Genomic DNA, 25,359 nt, shown 5'->3' on the forward strand with positions numbered 1-25,359 from the left:
TGATCATCATGCAAGAACTGACTTTCTTTGCACCTGGGGAACAAATAATTCTGCACACAGTGGTTGCTCCCACTTGATTATTGTCACGTAAAACTTTGATTTAATGCAGGCTTCAGTTAGAGCAAACTCTTGAGAGAGGCTGTGTCACTAAGAGCAATGGCTTTGGTGTCTGTCATGACCGCATATGTTTTGTTAAAACATAGCACAAAGGCTGGCAGGTTTTTTGCTGCCTCTGCCAGTGATGTTTCCAGATTCTGCAGTGTGAAGCGACCAAGCAGACAGTACAGAAAAATAAATAGCCAAAACACTTAAGTGTCCTATCAGCACAGCGCCGTTAAATCATCCAGATGCAACTCCGTGTGTTATCTTTGACGATACCTGCCATACCCCATCATTCATCCTGCCCCTCGTGCTTTGGCAATACCTGGATAAATGGGGGCCAAAATGCACATCTGATATTTCCCAAGGACGTGTTTGTTTCCTGCGTAACTTTTCCACACGTTAGCATTACAACCTGAATTCAAAGAGGCACTGAGCCTGCTTTCAAATGACTGGAGGTAGAAGCTGTGTCAGAGCAGCCTAATCCCCTCTCGGAGCACTGGTGAGGACGGCACTTCCACGCTTGTCTGTTCTTATGGCAGCGTCTGCTTCCTTTCTGCAGACAGCAGGGGAAGACGGGCTCAGGAGGCATCAAACCACCCACACAGCACCCTGGGCTCCACCTCAGCCATGCCCACCTCTGAGCTGCCCTTGGGAGGAGGTGCCGAGGGTCCTCAGCTCCTCGGGCAGTCTGGGGTCACTGTACTGCTGGGACTCCCTCCCAGGTGCCAGCACCAGCACGAGGCCATTTGAGGCCTAGGTGTGACTGGCACAAGCTGGCAAAGCAGAAAACAGTAGGACCAGAGAGCAGAATGTTTGTTGTACCTTTGTAACATGAACATCTGATCAAACTACAAAGCTCCAGCAGCGGTTTCTAAAAGCACAGCTCCTCTCTGAAAGAGACTGCAGAAGTGTTTCATGTTCGTCTGAGAGACTTGATGGCAACTGTGCATGGCTTGCAAGTACAAAGAAATGTTTTTTTTTCCTAACTGTCTACCCTCCAGATGCAGCCTGAACTCAGAACTGAGCTAAGGTCTTTCCATCACTCTCTGATAAGAGGTTTTGATAGAAAAGCTGAGTGCAGCAGCCTTTACGAGCTGGGTCCCAGCAGCATACCCAAACGGACTTCCAGGGGTTCACTAGCTTGTGTGTCAACTGGAACTGAAGGCAGCTCCTGCCCTCCACCATTAATTTGGAAATAGCCACTCTTCTAAATGGGGTTGCTGTGCCCATACTTACCTTGATGCCCTTACCACCTCAGGATGTTGCTAAAGTGAGGAAGGAGAAATGAACCAGGTGGAAGAAACAGCTGCAAAAATGGTCCTCAGGTGGGAGTAGAAGAGCTTCTACAGGCAAGTCGGATTAGGCTTGCAACCTCTAGATGAGAGGAGAAGACACGTGCTTCACACAGAAGGTAGAAATGCGCTGTTCATGTTTATATCCCTGCTTTCCTAAGCAGACAATGATGTTGCTTTCCCAACCACACTGTTCTCAGATATTTGTTTTGTGGTAAAAATTACAGACAAAAGAGAATTCAGCCAGCTCTGCCAAGCCCTGTCTAGCCAGGCTCAGTTCCCTCAGTGCCTCACACCTTCTTGAGCCCTTCCTCCTTCTGTGCAAGAAGAAAGGGAAGCCTAAGGTCTGGTGGAGGTTGTACATGCATTTTCCAAGCAGATCAGCAAAATGGGAGCCGTACACAAATCACTGGCTGGGGTTTACTTCAAATGCAAGGAAGACAAATGACTCCACATCCTGTAAAGTGCCAGCTGAGCTTTTGGTCAAGATCTCTTCCCTCCTGTTCCTGCTCTGGGATGTGAGGCTGTAAAGCCTTACAGTCAGACTGCCACCTTCTCTGGCAGCAACACCAGAGGAACTTGCAACCTCAAGCAGAAGCAAGGAAAGCCATTGGTTTCCTATGTACCCTCAACAGCTCATGATCTTGGTTATTTCTTAGAGCAAACAAGTCAGATCAGGGCTTGTTCCAACCACAGCAGGCACTAAGTAGGGCATGGGGACCGGTGATCCTGCTCATACGGAACTTGTGTTAGACAAACCAGTGCTCAGGACCAAGCAAAATCCGTGTCTGGGTGACTTCTTCCACCCTATAGGAAACAGTGAGTCTTGTGCAGGACCAGAGGCTGAGTGCTGAAACAGGGTCAGGCTGTCACTCCTGTGGTCCAGACGGTGCCTGTTCAATCGGTGATGGGGAACAAACTCTAGAGGGACAGCTCTAGGGCTGAGTTCATCTATACATACTCTCAGGTATTCTGGTATAGGGCTCTCTTTGCTGTGGATTTGGTTCTTAGGATTAGCTTTGGTATCTGATGATATAGGAGCTCTAACTGAAGCTTTACCCTTGTCTGTGGTGTTTATGACTCACTACCACCATTTTGTCTCCCACCCCCTTCCTCCTCAGACAAGGGAAGCCTCTAAAGAGGGGAGTTCAGGGAGCTGAAGACATCATCTTGTCAGCTTGGATAAAGCTGGCTAACGAGAGAAAGGTGGATGCAGATATCAACATGCTTACGCACCTGGAGCAATCAGCTCCTTCAGCTAAGAACCTCAGAAAGCTGAGGAATGGGCTGTGAAAAAGAATGGTCCATTAAGGTTTATAAAACATAATTATGCTTCTGGATGTCTGCTGGGTCCCAGGCTCTCCCAGCTGATAAAAACAATAGCAAGCTGTCATACCTGATTCTTTCTCATCATTCTAGACTTGCAGGTGGAAGAGAATCTGTAACAAGATTGGGAAAGAAAGAGGAGACAAATTTTCTTTTCCATCCCATGGGAAAATAACGTGTTGAATTATCATCTGGAAACTGGGAAGAACCAACATGAGCAACGAGAGGCCAGTGAACCCTAGTTCATCTCCACTGACTGAGGGCCTGAAGAGAAAGAGAGGAAGACCAAAGAAGCAGCCACGGGTAAGTGTGCATCATCCAAAGAGTCTGCCTGAGGGTGCTGTGATACTAGCAGGCAGTAAAGAGCAAGGGAAGGGAAGGCATGCTGTGGTAGTGCTGCCTATCTTCTAGTTTGTTTCAGCATCTGGAAAAGCAGAGACAACCTAGTAAGTTATTCTGGGGATCATCCTGCTAAATTTTCTCTTTTTCAGGAGGAAGCTGGGGGACAATTGCTGGTGAAGAAACCACGAGGAAGGCCAAAAGGAAGCAAGAAAGTGAGCACTGTAATTGGACAAATGGTGAGAGTAAATGGCTTATATGCTTTTATGAGGGGGAAGAGAGAAGCTGGCTGTCCCTTCTATAAGCATTACTAGAGGGACAAGCAGGGAGGGCTCTCTTAGATTAAGGATAGGCAATGAAATTTGCCCCTCATTCAGTTCAGTTTTAGTTGCCACTGTTGTTTAGTTGTCACAGTTATCATGGTCTTAGTCCTAATTCACTTTCTGGCCTTCCTGTGCTGTCGTTGCCTGTTCAGCAGCTTCCTTCTGGAGTTTCTCCTTTGCCATTGCAACATAATCACAACCAGCACAGTCTGGCAGGTGTTTCCTCCTCAACTGTCTTCCATCCCCAGCTTTAGTCACCTTCTGCTGTTCGGCTCACAAAACCTTTATGCAGAGGTCACTTTGGGCAGGTTCAGTGTATTTAGTCACAGTGTGCAGCAGATAGGAGAATTGAAAATACTTTTTTTTGTATTGCTTTCAATATAGGTAGAACCTCCCGCTGGAAAAAGGCCAAGAGGGAGGCCCCGCAAGTGGGTGAGTACAGCGTTCAGTCCTTTTCTTATTCTCCATCCACAGAGCCCAGGCTGGGAGGAAGGCTTCTCTTGCATTTGTTCTCAGGCTCTCTGTTGGCAATGACATTCAGCCTAGCTGGCCCAGGAATCATACACATTAGGGAAGCTCTGACTGCCCTCCCAGTACCTCATTCCCAAGATTCAGTTCTTGAAACATCCTGGGAGCCCAGGAGAGCTGCTATACTTAAGACATATTAGTCTTCTACAGTCCTTCCCAGGCTGGGAGGTCAGACCAGAGTTCCCATCCATTCTCAAGCAGAGAGATTGTCTTCCCAAGAATCCCGACGAACTGGAGTGATTGCTTAGCATGTCAGTTTGCCTCAAAAGAAGAAACTTAGAGTTTAGCCAAAAATAAATAAATAAATAAAAAATTGATGAATGACAAAACTTTGAATCCTGCCAGCAGGAGGCTCTTATATGCAGCAAACAAAGGATTAGTAAGAATCGGTAGTTAGAAGATGAAGATAGAATATTTCAGACTTGAAAGAAAAGGAAAAAGTTTTAAATCAATAAGGATATTCACTCCTGCAAGTAATTAATGGCATGTTATATATCATTAGGGATGATTAAAAACAAGCAAACAACCAAAACAAACTAACAAACAAAAACACAAAACAGACAAACCACAAACTGTTATTTAGTGTGTATTTGTTGACACAAAGAATTCTAGACCAATCCTATGCTGTACACTTGCTGCAGGAATACAAAGGTTTGCCATACAGCTGCAGTGCTGCAGGAACACTTGGAAAGAGCTGGATCAGCAGAAACAGAGGGATAGTGCGGTCTGTGAGGGCTACAGAGGAGGCTTGGAAGGAAATCTTCACTAGGGAGGGAGTACCAGCATGTGAGAGAGATGAAAAGACTTTTCTGACATGATAATGACCTTGACAGACAATCATTTCTTGGATGGAAATGGAGGGAAACTTGCAAACCCTCTGCAGAACTGAATCTCAGAAGAGGGACTGGGGAGAGCAGAGCAACTTCAGGCAGTGTACTCACCATGTAAAAGCAAGGTCAGGGACTGGCATCCAGGTGGTTGCATGCAGACTAGCAGACAAAGACTGGTGTTAGTTGTCCCTGGGGACCAGTGGAAGTCAGGGTTTGGTAAGTAGCTTGGAAACAGTCTGGATATTGCTGACTTTGAGACTAGTATGAGGGATATTCATCTGCAGATGTGGTTTGACCTGGTCAGGTGCTTGAGGGGAGGCAGAAATTCGGAGAGGAGGAAGACCTCAGGTGATACAGAATTGAGCCTTGGTGGAAAGTGCCTGGTCACCAGGAGAAGGCATGTGAATACACAGGGCTCTAAATTTCCAAGGGGATGCAAGATAGAGTAATTTAAATAAATTATTTCTTAAACTGGTGGAGCCTACAGCTATCACCTTGTCTTGGACAAAGGTACAAACTGATGTGTCCTGTATGTGTAGCTGTGAACTCCAGTGGGTGAATGCAAATGCAGAGGCCAAAGGACTCCAACTCTCATGGAGTTTCTGGTATTGATTTATGTATTCCTCGTACAATCTGAAACAGGCAAGTTTAACCTTCAGGAGTGCTCAGTGCCTTTCAGCTGTCAGCCTGGTAAGGGAAAGCAGGCAAGGAAGTTCTGGGGGAGGAATAAATTCAGTCACAGCTTCTGCTGTTACCGTGATGCAGTCTGAACTGTGGTAGGGAAGCCTTGGCTGCGAAGCGCTGTTATTGTAGGGTTTACAGTGGAGGAGGCAGCAGGAGCAGCCAGGCAGCGTGATGCACGTGCTGCCCAGCATCTTTCAGGGCACAAAGACCCACGTGTGTGTTGTCAGAAGCTAATACCTGAAATAAAGCTAGCTGGAGTAGGTTTCCTCACCAAGCTTCCCTTCTTTTGTTGAAAGAAGATTCATTAAAAAAATATTTTTTTTTCCATGGAAATTCTTATTTTTCAATAATAATAGCCTAAGTGAAACATTTCCTTATAAGTTCAGTTGGCAGTTTATTCTTCCTTGAGACCTTTTTGATGCACAGAAGCAAGCCAACAGATTGGAGCATCCTGATGGTTCTCAGGATATACAAATAGTTGTGTCAGGTGTCTAGGACTCCTTGGTTCTGTGTGTGCCTATGCTCCTTTCCTTTTTTAGAACCACAGAGTAATTCAGGTTGGAAGGGACCACCAGAGGTCCTTTAGTGCAAACCACTGCTCAAAGCAGGTCTAATTAGATCAGCGTGCTCAGGGATTTGTCCAGCCTGTAAACATCTATAGCATTCTAGAAATCATTTACAGCTATCTGTCATCTCTGACAGGGTACAAATGAGGTCAGGAAAGACTCTTCCGGCCATTCTCTGCCGTTACAGATTGCAGTAGCTGCCATTCTAGGGATAGGATAGAGGGTTTGTGGTTAAATTAATTAAGTTGTGTGCCAGAGCTGTAACTTAGGTGTTTCTTGTTATAAACAAAAGAGATATGTAGCAATTTGTAAGAAAAAACTTTCTGCTTTGTTACTGCCAGTTTACCGAAGCTAAAACTTTTTGCACACTGACTTTTTTTGTTATAGAGATTCAAAATATTTCATCCTCACTTTGGTTAATGAAGCATTGTGATGCTTCAGTTCAAAATTTGTTTAACATCTGAAGAGTTTCTGGGGGGCAAAGACGAAACAGAAGAAACGGAGCAGATCCTGGGATTTGAATTTTCAATGGACAAAATGTTTTGCTTTTCAGGACAGGAAACTGTGTGCTCAAGGATGAAAAAAATCTCTGTAGCTGCATAAAGGGGAGGTTTTTCAAGATGTGGGACTCATGTCTCATAAAAGACTGAAAATGTGGGGGCTTATTATGTACTCTGACAGCCATTCAGAGACTCTTGTGAATACACATAGACACTACATGCACTGGCACATGCTCTTGAATGCAGTTGGACACAAGAAGTGGTGGCAAGTCAGCATAGTTTCAGCACTGCACGGTCTTATGTAAATAACATAGATGCCAAGCCAAAAGCTTTTAATCAACTTTGTGCATTTGCAATTTTGTCTCCTGATACTGATTCCATGTGGGGGATTTTGTTTGTTTCTGGTGTTTCTCTTCATAGCCCCAGCTAGCGATCCGAGAAGGAACGTCTGAGGAAGGAAGTCCTCAGGGAAGCAGTGACTTGAATTTGAACTCAGCGCCTGCCACACAAGGTTTGAAATTAGATAATTGTAATTACACTGGGCTAAACTGTGGAACCATGCTCCTAGCAAACCATGCATGTACCCCCAAGGCTGTAGCACTGGCTGCAATCTTTCTGGTAAACCCTACAAATAGAGGAGTGTTTGGAAGGCTTCCAGAAACACAAGGAGGAGTAGCACATTGCTTCCATCTAATTTGGTGGTGGCTACTCGAGTAGAAGCAGAGGCAGAAAAGAGGGGTGGGAGAAGAGTCTATATATTTATCTTTATAAGATGTCTTTTATCGGAGGTGATAGTTGCTGTTACAGTCTGAGTGAAACTCATACAGTATGAGTGAAACCGCCTGGCTGTGTTATGATAGTGTATATTCACATTCTGCATGTAGATCTTATTTAAAACTGTGAAGAGCCTCTAACATTTGGGATATGCTAGTGCTGATTCCAGCCTGCCTCCGGGATAGCCTTGCCCTCTCCTCCGTGGTTGCACCCGATGGCAGCGCTCCTTGTTAGTGGCTCGCGCCCTAGCAGTGAATGACGACACTGGCAGGTTTCTATATAGGGCTGCAAAGCTATCTAAGCTTCTCTGAGATGAGATAACAAATAGCAGTTATCACTCACGAGAGCATGCAGATGCACCACCCACAGCTCCGGTAGCACTGCAGATGCAGGAAAGTGCAAGTTCTGTGCCACGTAGGACTGTTCCTGAGGTAGATGCCAGCCAAACTCGTGTGCAGTCGAGCCCGACCTTCAGTGAGTGTTGTAGGAAGCAATTCATTACAAAGATTCCCTTGAGCGGGAGGTGGAAGGGGGCCAGCAGCCCCAGAGAGGCAGATGTTGCCTTGTTTTGCCGTGTGGTCAGCACAGCTGCTCCCTCGTCCCGCTGCCGTTAGCGCTGCGGAGCATGGTGTGCGAAGCGACCTAACTGACACCGGGCAGCCGAACCCAACCTCGGGTTCTTAGAAAGTCCCTGGAAATGCCACATGATAAAACGCCGGAGCAGTTAACCTCAGCTGCTCGATTCAGTTTCCTCTCGGGCCCCTGCTCCCGTATCACTTCCTGCCACCACGCTGCGCACTCAGCTCAGCAGAGCCGCAGGCCCGCGAGTGACGAGCTCACCTCCAGCCCCCCGCTGCCTCCGGCAGTGCTCACGAGCGTCGCCCAAACCACAGCCCACGTGGGCACTTTCTTCTTCCTTTTGCTCTGAGTGGGACCCGGGGCGGTGACATGAGGAATGTTTCCCTCGTGTCGCAATGAGGTAGAGCCAGACGTGACGGGAGCAGCGGATGCTGCGGCCGGCGGGAGACAGCTGTGAGGCACACGATAGTGTGGCATCAACCGCCCTGCTTCTGCACCAGGCACTGCCAGGACAGAGAGGGCAGTTTTACCTGGTGTGCTGCTGTAAAGGAGAAAAGCAGCTAAAAATCAGTAGGGATTGCAAGCACGGTATGAAACCTGGCAGTCCTCTGGAAAACTTCATAGCCGTTGTTACTCACTCACGTGCTTGAGACTGGGTGGTGAGCTTGTCTTAGAAACTGCTGGGTGAAAAGGAGAAACGAATTATTCTGGAAACTAGAGGTCCTGTGGCTTGTTTGGAAGTGAGATGCAGCTGTGGCAGCTTTCAGATGGGAAGTTTGTGGATGAACCCGTTCTATGGGTCTGGGTTTAACTTATATATTACGGCTTTTGTGCTACTCATGTAGGAGGCTACAGCTCTGAGATTTGTTAGCAGGAGTCTGCAGTCACATAATGATCTTCTGCTATGGGCACAGCCAGAGCTTTTGATTATTGTGGGGTTGGTTAGTTTGCTTTTTCCTTTCAGGTGAGGATTTTTGAGATTCTGTGCTAGTGGGAGGGCATAGGGGGGATGCATGTGCTTGGTCATGCTGCAGGTTGTATCCTCTACAGCTCTGAGTGGGAAAGGCGTCTGCACTGGACTTCATGTCTGCAACATTAAGAGAACTGCTGAAACGGACAGTGACTGATTCCTTGCTTTTCTGTCAGCCCTGTCTGGGGAGAATAAAGAACCATCAAGAACTGAAGGAGAAATGTGCCAGACTTGCAAGCCCGCCATGGTGCAGAGAAGAGAGGAGAGCTTCTTGAAAGCTACCTGTATATTTTTCCCATGGCCTTTGTAGCTGGGGATCCAGCTCTTCTTTTCCCCTGTATGTTTGCATTAGCAGAAGCCAGAAAAGTTCACACAAACTATAGCTTCTGGGCCCTCAATAGCCCCATTCTGAGGCATGCTGTCAGGGGAAGCTGTTCATGTTGGCTTTAGTCTGAAAGCCTGTACAAGAACAAGAATCTTGCTGTGAAGATCTTCGGGTGTCTGGGAATGGACCTATGCCTTCTTTTAACCTTGCACTGACTCTGTAACTGGGCATTTGGGCAGCAAGGCTCCTCGACGCAGAGCTCTAACTCTGTCTCCCATGATTTCTCCCTTTAGGCATCACTGGAAAAGACGGTTCCAGGCCCAGCAAAACTACTGGTCTTAGGAAGTCTCTGAGTAACATCCCTGCCACAGCTCAGTAGTATACCACCTGCTCATGTCTTGCTGAAGCCAGAGGACTGGAAAGCAAATAGCATTCTTATTGTCATATTTTGAATTCTTCTTTTGTGATAATCTTGCCCAATCTTTCTCTCCTGCTGTCTGCTGGCTTACCCCAGCCATCCAAGCAGGGACTTAAGGGACAAAAAGAAAAATGCTTTCTCAGGGAGTTGCCTTTCACAGTTTGTAGTAGATTTTTTGGTAAGGATATTATCTTTTGTATCTTCAGTAACACGGTGCCTCATGCTGCCACAGATAGCAATAGTTCAACAGAAAGACTGTGTTGACTCAGTAATACAGATACGGGAAAGGAAATCTATTTATATAGCTAAATTCTGAATTTATGCCATACCACCTCTGGTAGATGATGGAGTGGTCCCAAGAGTTAAATTTTGCTCATTTGCTCACAGGGACTCTATCTGAAAGATACTTTGAGTCCTTCCCTCCCTGTATCGGAAAGAAAAAGCCTTCATGGCATTTCCAGCTTACATAATGTGGTCAGGAATTTGGGTGCTTTAGAGGAAAGCTCACACCATGGCATCTTGAGGACTGACTCTGAAATTTTTATCCTAGTGCTATCAGCTCAGGCCATCTTCCATTAACTAGCTTTTGGCCTGCTGGCACTCCCCATGAATTTGATAGCAACTCTGAGTGAACAATCTTTACAAGCTTAGTCACAACCACTGGATTTCATCACTTCCAAGGAGTGCCTCTAAAGAACCAAAGTAACCACAGGTTGCTTCCTTCAGAGCTGCAGGATTCAACTTAAATCACTGTCGTACCTTCATCCATAATGTGCGTTTGTGGGGTCCTCTAGTGTTGCAGCTATGCAAATAAAAGCTTGCTGATACAGTTTAGTTTTGGGAGACAGCAGTGTCCTGTAGCTCTGGGACAGGGACTGAGAGCAGCACATTGTATGTCAACTCTACTTTCAGCATTGGAGCTGATCTTCCTGAATTCTGAGGAATGAGGGTATTTCCATTACCCACTTGCAAACAATGAAATCCTGTGGTTATTTTCCATCTGGTGGATGCTCTGCCTGCCTATTAAAGGGACAAAGTGGGTATTTCAATTATCTTTGACAAGATGTAAAATTGGCTAGCTTTACAGTGTTAAATATTTAACCAGAACATAATTGGCTTTAAATTTATGGCAGTGCATAGCAGAAACCCGTGAAATGTCAGTATATATTGAGCTCATTTATTATCCTTTCATCAGAGGTCTGTTTCCTTAGCAGGCATGTATTTAACACAAGAAAACATCTGCAGGATTAAGAGGAAGGACTGACTGGAGAAAGAAAATAGAAGAACTGTTTTTTCCTCCTCTAGATCATTTTGTCCAGTCTGCCATTTAGTAGCGACCAGGGTTCTTATTATGTTAATTCTGTGTTGTCAGGTTTGCCCTAACAGTAGTTTCTTGTACATGGACTTTGGTGGTCTCAGCAGAAAAACTGCATCATGGTAACCCTTCTTGCCTCCTCTACCATGTATCGGAAAATCAAGGATTTAATGGATTGGATCACAGGGTCTGACTTTATGCTGTAGAATGAGGCATGCTGGATAAATCCAGGTGGGACACCATGCATTCAAGTCTATAACTATCAATAGTTACATGAGAAGATCCAACTGGTGTTCCTCCAAGTTCAGGTTAGGGCAAGATGCAAAATTTCCTCTTTATCTTTTTTTTCGACACAAAATTTCATCTGCAGTTCACGTCTGCATTCAAAGGGCACCCCAGTGACACACTAAGATATTTCACCAACTTCAATACCTGATTTGTGAGTGGATTGGCAAATTTAACTTTTTCCTTCAAGACTGTACTGTAGATTTAATTGAGTCCTATTACCTGAGAGTAATAGCTGTTACCATGTGAAACTGGAATTTCAGCTTCTTCTAAATGGATTAGGCATGGCATCTGTAAGAGTCTTGAGCTTTTCTTATGACACTAGTGAGTCCTTTCTCAGCTGGTAACATGCAGTAGGGATGGAAACTGCCTCAGTTAAATAGTAACACTGCTGACCTAAATCAAATGGATTTCTTCTGGGATATGCACTCAAAGTACTCCTCTTAGGGGGGAAAAAAAAAAATCTAGTCTTTGCTACCTCTTAATATTCTATTGGGAAACCACAGCAGAAAACAGATTTCTGTAAAAAATGTAACTGCTTGGGAACAACCAGAATTCCACGCTATTATGAGCCACTCTGCATGTAGTTGAAATCCCAGTCCACCAGTCCATAACTTCAGCTTCCACTTTTATGGAGAGACTTGGAATGAAAGTCAATGTCTATTAAAAGCAGACAAAATTCCAGTTGTCTTCAGAGAGCTAGGCTGGCTCTCATGCTAGTTTTTCTTATTTGAGAGAGAAACACTTCTTATTCCTCATACCTTTTCTGTGTAGCCAAATCCTACCTCTAAACAAATGCGTTTCAAATGTTTCTAAGCTTAGTCAGTGGGTCTGAGTCAAAAAACAGGTCACTGCAGTGGGATCAGAACAGTGAAGATGACACGGTGTGTTTCCTAGCAAAGTTTGGAAGATTCTCATAAATGGTTCTCATTTTGGTGTAGGCATAAACAGTTTTGACAATTTGAACTTAGCCTCAGTGTTTGTTTTTAATAAAGGTATTAAGTGTAGCACCTCAGGCTTTGGCTTTGCCTCCTCTATGTGCAACAACCTGAGATCACACACATCTCTAGGCTCTCTAGGCAAACATTTTTCTCTTTCTTTACTGGAGTTAAAAAAAAAAAAAAAAAAAAAAAAAAAAAAAGAGTTTTGGACATTCTAAAACACAATTTGGTCACTCAGGAGCACCTGCAGACCTATGTGAAAACAAGGAGTAACAAGCCAGGAAAAAAAAAACAAACAAGTGTTGGTACCTAATTGTAGCCTCTTGTGTATCTTACAGTACCTTGGAATTGGCTTGACTACAATACAGGTTAATTCTGCTTCATGTCTATACCTAGAAGTCTCCACAGTGAAGTCTGTATGTGCCACAGCTTTTTGTACAATTAATTCTGTTCCTCTGTATAGCCTCTTCAGTTCATCTGACAGCTTTCCTAACCAGTCCCAAGTTATGGGTCTGTGGGCCAAAAGGTGAGTTAGAAAGCAAATTTGTTTTCTGAAACACACAAAAATATCACCATGGTGCTGCCCACAATGTTCCCCCAATGTGGGTGAAGCTGTCCTGGACAGAACTGCAGGTAAGCCAAGAAATCCAGAGCTTGTCATTTGAAGTTTTTGATGCTTACTTCTGACTTTGAAAGATTAGGGGAATTCACTGTGTACAAAGTTACCAACAGGTACCAAGGGTATACTCCAGTTTTCCCTGGAAAATGTAAATAGTACGGAAAAAAGAAAATCACACAACATTTCATGTAAATACTTTAATTATATTTAAATGCTTAAGACACAGAAACACTTGAATTAAATTACATCATAATGCTTCTGCTAAGTTGTACATATACGTCCAAGAACTGTGAGTGAAGGTGCTATTGAACTAAAAGAATACTCCAGTACAAGCCCAGCAAACACCCGTAACATTCTTTTAGTCTTATTGTCTGTACTTTTTTAATCTAAGGGCAGTCATCACAGGACAAAGCCTACCATTGCAGGAAGAATGGTTGAAGAGAATTCCTCTGCAGGTGTGTTTGTTATATGAGAGATCTCAGCATTAACGTGGAACAAGGTGCCTGTTTTTATACCCGAGCTGGCAGATGCACTGCTTGGCAGCTGCCTGTGCAATACATGGAGTGGTCTGAGGCAACAGCCAGCTTATGGTTGCCTTTTATAGAGTGTAGAATGACGATAACAACAAAGTTCAAGTACTAAGAGTTCTTGGGGTTGAATGCTAGCAGCTTAGGGCATGCACCATTGCCACTGCTTGCGTCCTCATCCTGCTGCAAAGCACAGGAGCATGACGGGCAATGATGTGCCAGCTGCTGAAGGGAAAAATCTGACATCTCTGTGGCTGGCTGTCCTCAGGGAGCACGCGGAGGAGATAAAGAGACGGTAAGTTGAGGCAGGGGTGGGTTGGGGGTTGCTTTTTTTTAGCTGGTCATGTAAGCATAACCTCTGGGAAGACCCACAGATGGTGGCCTCCAAATTCTAAGGACCTACACCAGGTAACACCAAGTATTTGTATCCACACCCCCTTCCAACAGTCTCCCTGGAGAGCAAACCTCAGCAAGCTGGGAATGCCTCCTGCCGTATCTACCAGTTATAAAGGATGGGCCATTTTCTACACGTGCTGACACTCCTAGCCTTACTACACTTTCAGAACTCTCTGGTTTTAAAAAGGAAGGGGGACACTGAAAAAATAAAACAACTCTGTCCTGCAAAAATGCCATGAGGGAAGCTGTGTAGTGAAGGCAGAGCTGGTGAGAAACTGTTCACTGCGGCAGGGGTCAGTGGCATGTACACGGGAAAGTGTTTGCATCTGTGAATAGCAAAAGAAAATCACAGTGGGAAGCAAAAAAACAAGATCCGGGAGAACAAAAGCTAGCTAGCAGGCCCAAACTTGCAACAAAGCACATGATACCTGAATTGCCACTCAGTGAAATATTTCCTTGCATAAAGCTCATCTTTAGATCTGCATTCAAATTTTGGCTGGCCCTCATTCCCTTTTAACTGGTGCTGTGGATGGAATAGGATTTGACAAATTCACGTGCTGCAGAAAAATCAGTAGGCGAGTATCGTACGGCCGGGGCCTGATGCTTGCGCACCACTACCACAGCAGTGAGACAGTTTAATTTGTGCGTTCACCTCCAGGGATCTAAAGCCACCACCCAACCAGGAGTGAGGGTCGATCCCTGGCAGCAGGTTAGCAAAAAGGAGCACCCTTTCCCCCAGATCATGATGTCTGAACGGGGTGGACAGACGCACATCCCTTCTTTTGATTTTCCCTGCAGTTTCATGGCTGAGGAATGGGGCAGGGAGGATGGGGCACCTGCCTGGTGCTGTGGTTGTACTGGACCCTCCTCTTGTCCTTTCTGCCATGCTCTTGGTTTGCAGTGTGAGAGCCCAGCCTGGACCCTGCCACCAGCCCCTGGCCACTGTGCTGGCCAGCAGCACTCTAGGCTGGTGGCCACCAGAGGCTCTGAGGAGGACAGCCCTCATGCTGCACTGCAGCATGCCAGGGTGCCCAGAGACCCCTTCACACTCTTCTCTCCTGCAGCCCTGAAGGATGTGCAGGCAGCAGGGGGCTTCAGGGTTACATGGGAACTGCTGGCTTACCTGCCCAGACCCACCTTCTGCACTAGCAGGTAACACGAGCAAAGGCTAACACAAAACTCTGTTTTCTTCAGCAGGGAGAAGACTGCAGGTCCTAGCAGGTAAGGAAGCAACCAGATGTTCAGCCACCTCCAGGCACACCTGTTGTAATGTGGAGCCAATACCTGTTAATCCTCATTCAAAAGGAAAAAAAATCAAGGCTTAATCTTCTCTCTGCACTGTAAAAACTTCCCTGAGCTGAAGCCCAGGGGATACGTGGTAGCAGAGCCCCAGTTCTCTTCAGTGCCCAACTCCTATCTCTGGCTCAGGTACTGGTGTTCCCAGGTCAGTGGCAGGGAGTCGTGTAGCTAGATGTGACAGCCCTGCCTCTAGCTGTGTGAAATCCCCTCTCTACATATGGCAGCCCTGATTTGGGATATTCACAGATCATCTCCTCACTTAAGAAGTTACCAGCCAAATGTTCACCATTTCACTTGTTAGAGCTAGTGAATTCCCCATGCTGCAACATCAGCCCAGGCTCACATTTATCAGCATCACCCGTGCCACAATGGGATAAGCCCCTGGTATGCGTTTTCCCTTGTGTGCCCCAGATCACCGCTCAGCTAGGAGAGTCAGCTTTCCCAGCTCAAAGAGGCTTTGCCACCGGTCAGCCCTCCAGGATCTGCCAAAGCTGCACAGGGAGGCTCATTCACCACTTTCCCGGCGATCTGGTGGCACAAAGCCAACAGGGAAGCCGTGTGAAACATGCACCTCTCCTCTCTCCCTGACCCAGAGCGCTCACACGTGTGCTCCGGTAAGTTACACTACAACGAAGTGGGCACTGATCCTAAGCATGCGGCCTGGTAGATGGTGTCAGCACCAGCCCAGAACCCAGAGCATGGCAGCTCAGAACCCTTCAGTAGTAATGGACACATCAAAAAATGCTACTGCCATCACAAAGGGTTTTCTTCCCAAAGTGACGACTGTTCCCAGTGCTTGTGCCCATCTGTGCCGCACACCAGCAGAGTGACCAGCTGGGCTCCGGGACTCAGCCACGCTCGTGAGAAGTCAGTGGTTTGTTGGCTCCATCCTCCCCAGTCTCGGCACAATCCCAGAGCAGGGGCAGGTATTGTTCATGCATTGATGGCATTGGCAACGTCTGTGAACACAAGACGGCTGGGTCTTTGGAGGGCTCCTTGATTCGTCAGCAGAATCTGCATTGAAGCAGTGAAAGATGAGACCCAGCAAGTCTTGCTTTTTCTGAACCCTGGGCACAGACTGCACAGTATCTTAACTACATTCAGCCTCTTACTAAGGGAAGCAAAGCTGGTAGAAGGGCTGGAAGGCATGTCCTGTGAGGACACCTGGCTTGTCTGGTTTGGGGAAAAAGAGGCCAGGGGCGACCTCACATCTCTCTGCAGCTCCCTGGGGAGGGGAGATGCAGGGGGCAGGCGCTGGTCTCTTCCCCCCCAGTAACGGATGTCAGGACGCGTGGGAATGGCACAAAGCTGCAGCAGGGGAGGCTCAGACTGGTTATTAGGGAACATTTCTTTATCGTGAGGGTGGCCAAACACTGGGACAGGCTTCCTGGAGAGATGCTGGATGCCCCGTGGCTGTCAGTGCTCAAGAGGCATTGGATAATGCCCTCACTAATACGCTTTAATTTTTGGTTAGATCTGAAGCGCTCAGGAAATTGGACTCAATCTTTGTAGGTCTCTTCCAAGTGAACTATTCTGTTCTGTTCTATTCTATTCTACTCAAGGTGGGGCTGATAGACTAACATGATACTACCAAGGCTGCAACAGAAAAATACAACAAGCCACAGAGCAAGTCAGCACAACCATGCCAATTTAAAATCCCCACATCATTGGATTACAGAGTGTAGCTTGTCCAAGACTCCACAGATTTGCCATGTGTAACTCACTGTTTTATATACTCAAGGCAGCATAAAAAGACTTGAAAGCTCAAGAAGGCCTGGAAACATGCCACAATCTGATCTTTCGCTGCTGGCTTAGACTCCCTCTCATGTTCCATAAAATCTTTAAACTCGCGTACTTTCCAAGCAGAGGTGTCTGTGCATTAGCAAGCTCTGGAGGGATCTAAGGTATCCTGCTGGTCAGTCACTATGTAGAAAGGATGCACTTTTACTGTGCTAAGTTTAACTCTGGCCTTGTCATTTCCCCTCTTTATTACCTGAAGGGAAGTACTCAGTGTGCACTGGTAGAGGGCTCTGATGTATGTGCTGCTCAGAGAACAAGATCCTTTGCTTTTATACAGCATTATTTCTCTACTTTCCCAAACCAGCGTATAGAATATGCTGATTATCATCCATATTCCAACACATCTGCTGTGTGCTCTTTGTCAGGCTGGGAAGCATCCTTCAAGGTAAATATTTTATAATTGCAGTTGTATTTACTTTCTTTTCTTCCTTTCTGCAGGTTATCTGAAAGTATAAAGTGTATGGAAACCGAGACATGTTTGGGAGAATTCATGTTCCTAGAGCTGGAAAAGCAATGGCAATATAGAACAGCTAGAGAGGAATTCAAGAAAGGAGAGATGTCTACTCTAAGGGGAGGTTGCATCACGGGCTAAGAGACGTACCTGTTCCAACCATCCTTGCAGGCTCTGTATTACAGAAAGGCTTTTTGTGTGCGATAGTGGTGACAAAGGAAACAAAGAACACTATGAAACTGGCTGCAATGGTGAGAAGCCCTTCTTCCCTATTTCTCCTTCCTCTTGGTACAATGGGGAAGGTGACAGCCTCTTGACAAAGACCCATCTGGACCATTAACCAAGAACAACTGGCATCGAGCTCTCTCCTAACTCACAGATGTAGGAAGCCACTGGTCTCTGCCAACTTTATCATTTCTCATTACACTCCATGCCTTTGAACACTCAGAAGTGGTCAAAGCAAAGCCTTCCTCTCTTTTCCCCAAATTCAAATAGAGAACTCTCCTCCCTTTTCTCTTTTTGAGCCATGCCTGCTCTGTGCCCAGCCAGGTTGGCCTGGAGGTGCTGACAAGATCAGATGTGCCAAGCCACAGCAACGCACAAGCTTTCTGCTTGCCTTTCTTAGGGCTTGCAACACAGTTCAGTGTTAACAACTACAGGCTTTCCCTTCACAAGACCTTGTTTCACACTCATAGCTTTAGGCAAAACAGATGCCTTAAAATTGGGTGGAAATGTTTTTATGTTTAGGGACAGGATGAGGGAGCCTTAGCACCTTGTGAAGCCCCTTCTCCCAGAAAACAGCATTGATCCTACCATTCCCCTGTGGTGCCCTAGGTGGCAAACTGTAATAAACTCACCCTTAATTGCTGAAATTGCCCTGTTCTCTCTCATAGCTGAGTAGTGACAGCACTTACCCTCCCCAGGCTCTTTGTCCTAGTTGCCTTACTCTTCCTAAGCACTAAGGATGTTCCTAAACACCCTAAGCACTCCAAAATGCTCAAGGTGACTGTTTCCAGGGCTGGCTGAGATGGGGAAAGCCCTCACAGAGTCTCGTATGGTTTCCTTACAGTACAACCCTACAAAAACTTCTTAGCCCTGTAACAAAAGCAGTGCAGGTGCCAGTGGCTGTGATAACAGACTGGCTGGCTGCTGCTGCCTACCTTGCTCTGTGATGCCTGGGAAGATGCTGCATCTCGCCCATGTTCAAGCAGCTCCTGCTCCAGTTCATCCTGCTCTTCGGTGGGATCAAAGTTGTACATTGGCATGAGCTGGTGCCGTAGCTTCTCCAACCTGCCACAGGAGGGAAGGCAAAGGGTTGGTAAAAAAAATAAAAATCAAAAGACAGAAGGACAGACGCTCAGGCTGCCTTCCCTGCTCCACAGATAAAGCCTTCTGCATACTGTTTCTCATTCTGCATGCGGATTCAGCTCTTGTTGCTGCTTTCTGGATAATGGTCACAATGGTCCTCCTGTGGGGAGGAGGATAAGAACCTACTGCACTACAACTGGAAGATGCCCCGAGTGCAGATCCAGGGATTAATTGCCTTCACTAATCTATGTTGGCAGGCATTATGCAGGCAGGAATCAAACGGGGATTTTAAGTATCTGCAGACCTAATAAAGCTCAGAACAAGCGTCATTTCATGGGAAAAACAAGAGGGTGGAATATACTGACTGGGCATTTTGCAACTCCTCCCCCTGCCCCTCTGCCATGACAGCCAGTCCTGCCACGTCACAGTATGCCTGCCAGCACGAGCCTGCTTTTAGCTCCAGCGGCCTAAGAGCAGTACTTCAACTATATTTGTCAAACCATATACTTGACTGGAAGTATATAATAATAAATAGAAAATGATGAACAGAAATATAATAGAAAATAGGAAAGAGAGACTCGTGGGAGGCTGATGCATGTGGACAGGTTGTTCTTACTCTTGTATTGTTGCTTCAAGTGACAGAGCTATAAAGCATTACCACAAAGGGTCTCCCTAAATAGCAGGTAGGTTAGCGATGGAGGATGGATGGGTGGCCATGCTCCTGTGAAAACACTTAGGCTGTAGTTGAGTTTTGGGGGTTGGGGAAAGGAAAAACCCAAGCTCTTACTGGCAGTGTCACCACAAATATCTATTTTGGCAAATGTTAGGATGACACATTCCCTCCCTGCCTCTGTACAGGTTTGCCAACACAGCCATTATCTCCAGCAGCGCTGTTTACAGGCCAAGCTTTAGCTTCTCTTGTGGCAGTACCCAGATCTGGGCTGCATGGGTCGGCTTGGAAATTTCATAGTGGGCAGCAGCACTTCTTGAATGTCTGTGGCCCTGCCATAAGGAATCAGACAGGGATCACCACAGCTAACAGATCTTCAGTGCCTCTGCTGTCAGAGATGGAAAAATCGAGAAGTGCATCTCCCTGCATGCTGCTGTCTTCTCCACTTTCAGATGGGAGCTTAACAAGGAAATTAAGACACTAAGTCTCAGGCTAGAAAGCTGCATCTCTGCACTATGCTGCTGGCATTGCTGTGACTGCAGCTAAAGAGGCACTTGTAAGGCCACTGTCATTGGCTTGGGCTATTGGAAAGCACAGAGATCTGGGAACAGTTGAAATGTGAGACCCATGTCTCTCACATCAGTTTCCAGCTTCTTTATACACTCCTGATCCTTTCCTCTTTTTTAGTGCATTTCACAGATGAAGCATGAAGAGCTTACAGGATCCCCAACCTCCTCCTGCTCAACAATGTTGTCCTTCCCAAAGCTGCAAAGGAGCCTTGGAAGCTCTGCTGTTAGAAGGCAGAGTGCAGAGTCCCTGCTCCTGCCTCATTCACGTGCAGCTGGCTGCCCATATGCTTGCTCTCAGACAGCCGTTCCTTATACTCTCCCCATCTTCTGCTCTACTTCCTAGCCCTACCTGGATTTTGAAACACTGAATTCCCTTCAGGTACCAAGAGAAGTTACTCACCTCTTCCTCTTCCTGATATACAGAACCTGAAGGAGAAAGAAAACCATCATTACAACAGTCCTAGTGGGATGGAAATCAGCTATGGCGAGATAATTTTGGTACAGGGCACATAGAAAGGAGGTGTAGCAAGTCCGATGTCACTGTGCACCAAAACAGAGGGAAGGGAGAAGTGACAGCTGAAACTGACATTTCATATACATCAGTGTAAGCTTGGCAGCACATCCAGTCTGACACTGAGTGCATGAGTGGCCTTTTGTTAGGTGTGTTAGTAGTAGTCAAGAGTATTAGGTGTATATTAAGTGTAGCTTAGCACGTTTCTGGTGGCTGCAGGCTATATGTTGCAATTTAAGAGTGAATGAAGAACCTTCCATTTGTGGTTTTCATCTGCAGAGTCCTACAGCACAGAAGCATCGTTACCCCCTCCCCAGTACAAAGGGAAGAAGCAAAGAGGGCATGCTCAGTGACTTGCCTCATGTCAGCCAGTAAGAGTGGCTGGGCTGGGAGGAAAGCGAGGCTTTTGGCCTCCAGAGCCTTGTTCTGAGAACTACGAACGCTGGCTGTTGCTCTCGGGAACTTATCACCGTTTCCAGGATAATGTTTCCAGGTTCTCTTTAGGGGCTTTTGGAGAAACTCCTCCTTGGGCCCGCAATGAAATTTTGCAGTAGTCCCTTTCCATAGGCTCCTCTGCTGGTTGTATTAGTGAAGCTCTTCCTCATACGAGGAATGGGAGCTTGCTGCTACCTTCGTTCTCTGTTGGCAGGTAAACGATCTGGTTATATATTGAAAAAAAACTGCAGCACGTGCATTGTCTCTGTCAGGCCCAGAACTAGTTTCTGAAAGCTTCTACCTAAAGCACTGATGGCAACATTAGTTACATGCAGCAAATCCTGGAGGACTCTGCTCATACCCAGCAAATAGAACCTCAGAAATGCGGTCTAGAATGAGACAAGTTAAAACGAATTTAGGCTGCCTTAATTCATAAAGCCATGTCCACAGAGGAGATTAATGTGGTTCAACAGTCTGCTTTACAAGTTAAGTTGGGTGGACTTCCTTGTGTTGACAAGGTTTAAATCAATGCAGCTGTTGCAGTTAACAAGTCAGAACGGACTGACTTGTTTGTCAGTCTGCTGCTGCTTTGTGTTCTTTTAATTGAACTTCCTCTTGCTATTAAAAATAAATACCGATGCTATATATGGATTCCTCTAGGCCTGCTGAGCAGCCGGCTCGGACTAGACCCCAGGGAAACTGCAGAAGTATTGGAGCACTGATTAAGGCCTTAAAAAGAAAAGGATCTTGGGAACTATCAGTTCCCACCAGTTCTGGATGAGCCTTTAATATAACACACAGATGTTACTCAACCCAAATCAGTCCTAGAGCCCCTTTGATACCCCCCACCCTCGACAGACAGAGAAATATTTAGCAGGGTCTCTCTTACCATAGCTACAGCCAACCCAATCACAGTAATGATCCCAAAGGACAGCAGCATTGTGCTTATGCCAGGTCCACTGCTGGCCACATCTGGGATTTTGGTGCTGTTGAAACTAGTAGTCTCAGGGCTTACGGTAGCTGTTTCTGGTACAGTCACATCCAGAGTTGTTCCTGGGTCTGGCCTGGCCGTTGTGGTGGCGCTGTGATACAAGTCAGGTACAGAGGGTGAGCTGTAACTCATCCTGCCAGCTCCTGGTAGCTTCTTTTACCAAGCTGTTGTCTCCAGCCACTCAAAAGACAGGTTCCAGCTACAGTAGTGGAGAGCTGCTCCTCATTTCAAGGACCCTCAAGCGAGACCTATCCTGGAGCATCATCGCTGATGGCTTTTCTTCATGGAACCACACTGGTTTCTGCCTTGGAAAGGAAGAGAGCAGACACATAGTGCAAACAGAGACAGACACCTTTCCCAAAGCCTCCCAACTAACTAGCACAAGTTTTGAGAGCAGCTCAGAGATGCCCACTCAAAATAAGGAAAAAAAATCAACAAACAAACCATTTTCCCCCTGAAAGAGTCTTCAAAGTCCTGCCTGATTCAGCTGAAGTCAGTGATATGCTCTCCCCTCACTACTTCAGCTCAGCTCCTTGCAGGCACTTGGCAGATCTGTGTGGGACCAGCCTCAGAGCCTTTGTCTGCTCCTGGCTGAGCCAGGTGGCCTCCATCCATACCAGAAAAACAGCATCTTCCTGCTTCTCTTCTGTCTCTTGCTTTCAGTTTACAGGAAGTTACAGAGATCCCCTCAAGTTTACCAGTGAGAACGGATCCAGTAAAACAGCAATCAGTTCTGAGGCATCCATAATTTGGGGTGTTTTTCTATTGAATCCGAAGCAGGGCTGCCCTGTTGCAATAGTCACTGCTGACTGGCAAATCCCTGCCCTGTCCATCCACCCACTGTCCCTCAGCCCACGGACCCTGGAAGGCAGCTTCCTTAAAGCAGTGGGTTGCACTGGTGCCCCCATCTGCTGCTAGAGATGGTATTTCTCAAGTCCCCTGTGAAAGCACCCACTCAGGCTTAGTCATGCACTGCTAATTATTGGTATTAATTCTAAAATAGGTCCCATTTGGGATTGCAGTTGTGAAATCTGACAGATCTATTCATGCTGAAAACATGAAAGGCTTTAATTGTTTTCATGCTTCTATTGTGGAAATGATCAGGAGTTGCAAAACACCACGGGATGATCCTATGGGAAGTATCTGCATAACTTTGTTTATAAAAATCACTGCATAGAGCACTAGTTCAGCAATTGCTTCAGTGAAAACACAGCTACCTCTGGAGCAGAGCAATACTGATCCCAAGAACTACAGTAGCAGTCCTTTGATAATTTCTCTGTACTTCAGCAGACGTTACATCTCTGAACTGGAATGCAACCAGGACACAGGGGTTAATGAGCTCTGAATAGAAAAAGATGTGCTTGCAAAGAGAAATGAGCCATTGTTCAGCTCTACTGTTCTATTCTGGGCAAGGTTATTGCGCAGTTCCCATTACTGTGATGCCTTGCTGCTGTCTGTAACTGCGTTAAACAGCGTGATTAACATCTGTCACTAACAACTGAAGCAGAGAAATCACACCAGGCAAACAGCTCCAGGCCTCCCTGTGGTCTGCCAGCAGCCCGCCTAGCCATCACAGCACTTGTCCTGCATCTCCCCGAGCATGCAGACCTCTCACCACACATGCAGACCCGGTCTCACAGTTCCCAGTGACCAACTTGGTGAAGCAGGAGCTGTCGGAAGATTTCGAGTTGTGGAACATGTCAAACTCCTGTGAGTTTCTAGAGAAACGTGAAAGTAGACGGCACCTCTGGCCTGCATCACACTGAGACACGGGTTCCCTGTGGCTGAATGGCAAAGCGTCCTCCACTGACCACCAAACCGGACAGCACCTGGATTCCAGCACTGACTGCAGTGGAGCTCAGGGGTGGGGGACACCCGGGCCCAGAGATGACAAATCTGAAAGCCGAGTGCCACAGCAGCCATGGCCCAGCAGGGGAAGGGAGGGAACTGTTGCGCAGGTATGGGGTGGAGAGAGGGGCTGCTCAGAGAGAACCGTCGATTTCTGCTATTCAGAGAAACCCTCCACAACGATACTTGATGTTTTATAAAGCCGCAAGCAAAGAAACAAAAATTGGAAAAGGAACCGAAGTGAAAGCAGTGGAGCAGGCCTCAGGGCTGCTCAGAGCACAGATCCCAAAGAGCTGCTGACTTCTGGAAGCGTAACGGACCGGCCTCCGCCTCAACTCAGCATCACTTCTGGAAAACCACTTGGCTGGTGAAGCTGATTTCAAGCCTTGGGGTAAGGCCCCCTTACAGAGGGGCCAGACCTGGTGCTGCTGTGCTCCGAAAACAAGTTGGGTTAAAACTAGCTGCAAATCTGCTCGGAGGGGGCTGGGGGGCAGGATTTGTGCCCTCAGCACCCTGCCCGTGCACGGTGCCGGCTGAAGGCTTCCCAGCAGGGCTCGGACACCCGCTCGAGGCTGTTTCAGCCCCCAGCCCCTCCTGCCCACACTGCGCCTACCCCCCCCCCCCCCCCCCCACCTTCCTCTCCCCGTTCTCATCCTGGCGCCGGGAGCCTCGTCCCGCGGGCTGGGCACTGCTCCCACGGCTGCTCTCCGGGGCCCGGCCACGGCTCCCACGCCTCCTCCACGGCTCCCGGGAGCTCCAGCGGCCGCTCCTCGGCTCCGGGGGCTGCGGAGAAGGAGGGCACCGGGCGCGGAGCCGCGGCCCTCAGCGCCCCTCACGGCCCGGCCGCTCCCGCCCCCCCCCCACTTACTGAGCGCTGCCCGCGGGGCGCCGCCGCCGCTGGGGCCGGGCCGGGGCCGCGCTGCCCGCAGGAGTGCGGGGGGGGCCGCGCCCGCTAAGCCCCGCCCCTCCGCTCCAAGTCGCAACGCGATTGGCCGGCGGCCTCAAGGCTCGGCTCGCGGTTGGATGGCGCGGTGTCAATCACGCGCGCGGCGGCTGAGGCGGCCGGTCTGCCGCTGAGGGGCCGCTGAGGTAACGGCGGGGGGGGCGCGGCGGAGCCCTGCGAAGAACGGGGCCGGGGACCCCCCGCTGCCGCCCGGTTCTCGTCAGGAGCGCGGCTCTGCCCCGCAGCACGGGCAGGGCAGGCCCCGGGCTGCTCCCCGGGGAGCTCGGTGCCGGCGGTGGCCCGGTTGGGGGCTGAGCCAGCCCGCGCCTTGCTCGGCCGGGGGCCGCTGTGGGCGCGCTGAGGCGGGAGCAGGAGCTGAGGGGACCCGCGGGGCTGTGAGGCAGGGGGCGAGGGGCCTCGCTCCTGCAGGGTCACAGCGGGGAGATGGGCCGGCTGCTGTTAAAAGGCAGCTTCAAGTGCGGTGTTTAGCTCGTGTTTTATAAAGTTTGGTCTCCTGATGTCTCAGTGGTTGTCATCTTTTTGCGTGGTTATGTGTTTTTTTCCTCTCTGGCCATGCTTCTTGAAGAGGCTGACTGCCCTTTGGCTGGGTTTGCCGTTGTGGCTCTCAAGTGTTTCTCATCCCTCTGATTGCACCTTGTGAGGTTTTCTCCTTCCCTTGCTCTGTACCCCCCTCGGATGGAAACAACGTGGAAAAAACACGACCCGTGAGCTCAGAGTCTTCTGTGAGAAGCTTGGGGGCTTTGAACAGGAGAGGAAGAAAAGAGCTGGGAGAGACTGGAGGCCTCTGTGCAGGGCGCTGGGTGACCTGTCCTGGGGATGCAGCTGAGGGGCATGCCTGTGGCTTGCTGTAGACACGCTTGCTGCTGCCTTGCCA

The 25,359-nt window shown here is 47.8% G+C and overlaps 1 protein-coding gene across 1 annotated transcript; it reads right to left on the reverse strand.

Moving 5' to 3' along the window:
* Nucleotides 1–15,579: 15,579 nt before the first annotated feature.
* LOC311212883 (uncharacterized protein C3orf18 homolog) lies at nt 15,580–24,432 on the reverse strand. Its single transcript, XM_084292553.1, has 5 exons — nt 24,390–24,432; nt 21,572–21,978; nt 20,137–20,162; nt 18,350–18,479; nt 15,580–15,897 (listed from the first exon to the last, which is right to left on the reverse strand). The coding sequence occupies exons 2-5, from the start codon at nt 21,803–21,805 to the stop codon at nt 15,787–15,789; spliced, it is 501 nt and encodes a 166-aa protein (XP_084148679.1). The 5' UTR covers nt 21,806–21,978; nt 24,390–24,432; the 3' UTR covers nt 15,580–15,786.
* Between the last annotated feature and the right edge of the window lie 927 nt (nt 24,433–25,359).

This window comes from Netta rufina (assembly GCF_964035555.1).
Source record: "Netta rufina genome assembly, chromosome: 10".
Taxonomy (NCBI): domain Eukaryota; kingdom Metazoa; phylum Chordata; class Aves; order Anseriformes; family Anatidae; genus Netta; species Netta rufina.

What these genes read in the sequence shown, in the direction of transcription:
- LOC311212883 (XM_084292553.1), bottom strand. Translation starts at nt 21,805, where the DNA reads ATGAGTTACAGCTCACCCTCTGTACCTGACTTGTATCACAGCGCCACC. An exon ending in TTGGGTTGGCTGTAGCTATG is followed by an intron (nt 20,163 to 21,571) that starts GTAAGAGAGACC and finishes TTTCTCCTTCAG; the next exon opens with GTTCTGTATATCAGGAAGAG. An exon ending in TATATCAGGAAGAGGAAGAG is followed by an intron (nt 18,480 to 20,136) that starts GTGAGTAACTTC and finishes CTCCTGTGGCAG; the next exon opens with GTTGGAGAAGCTACGGCACC.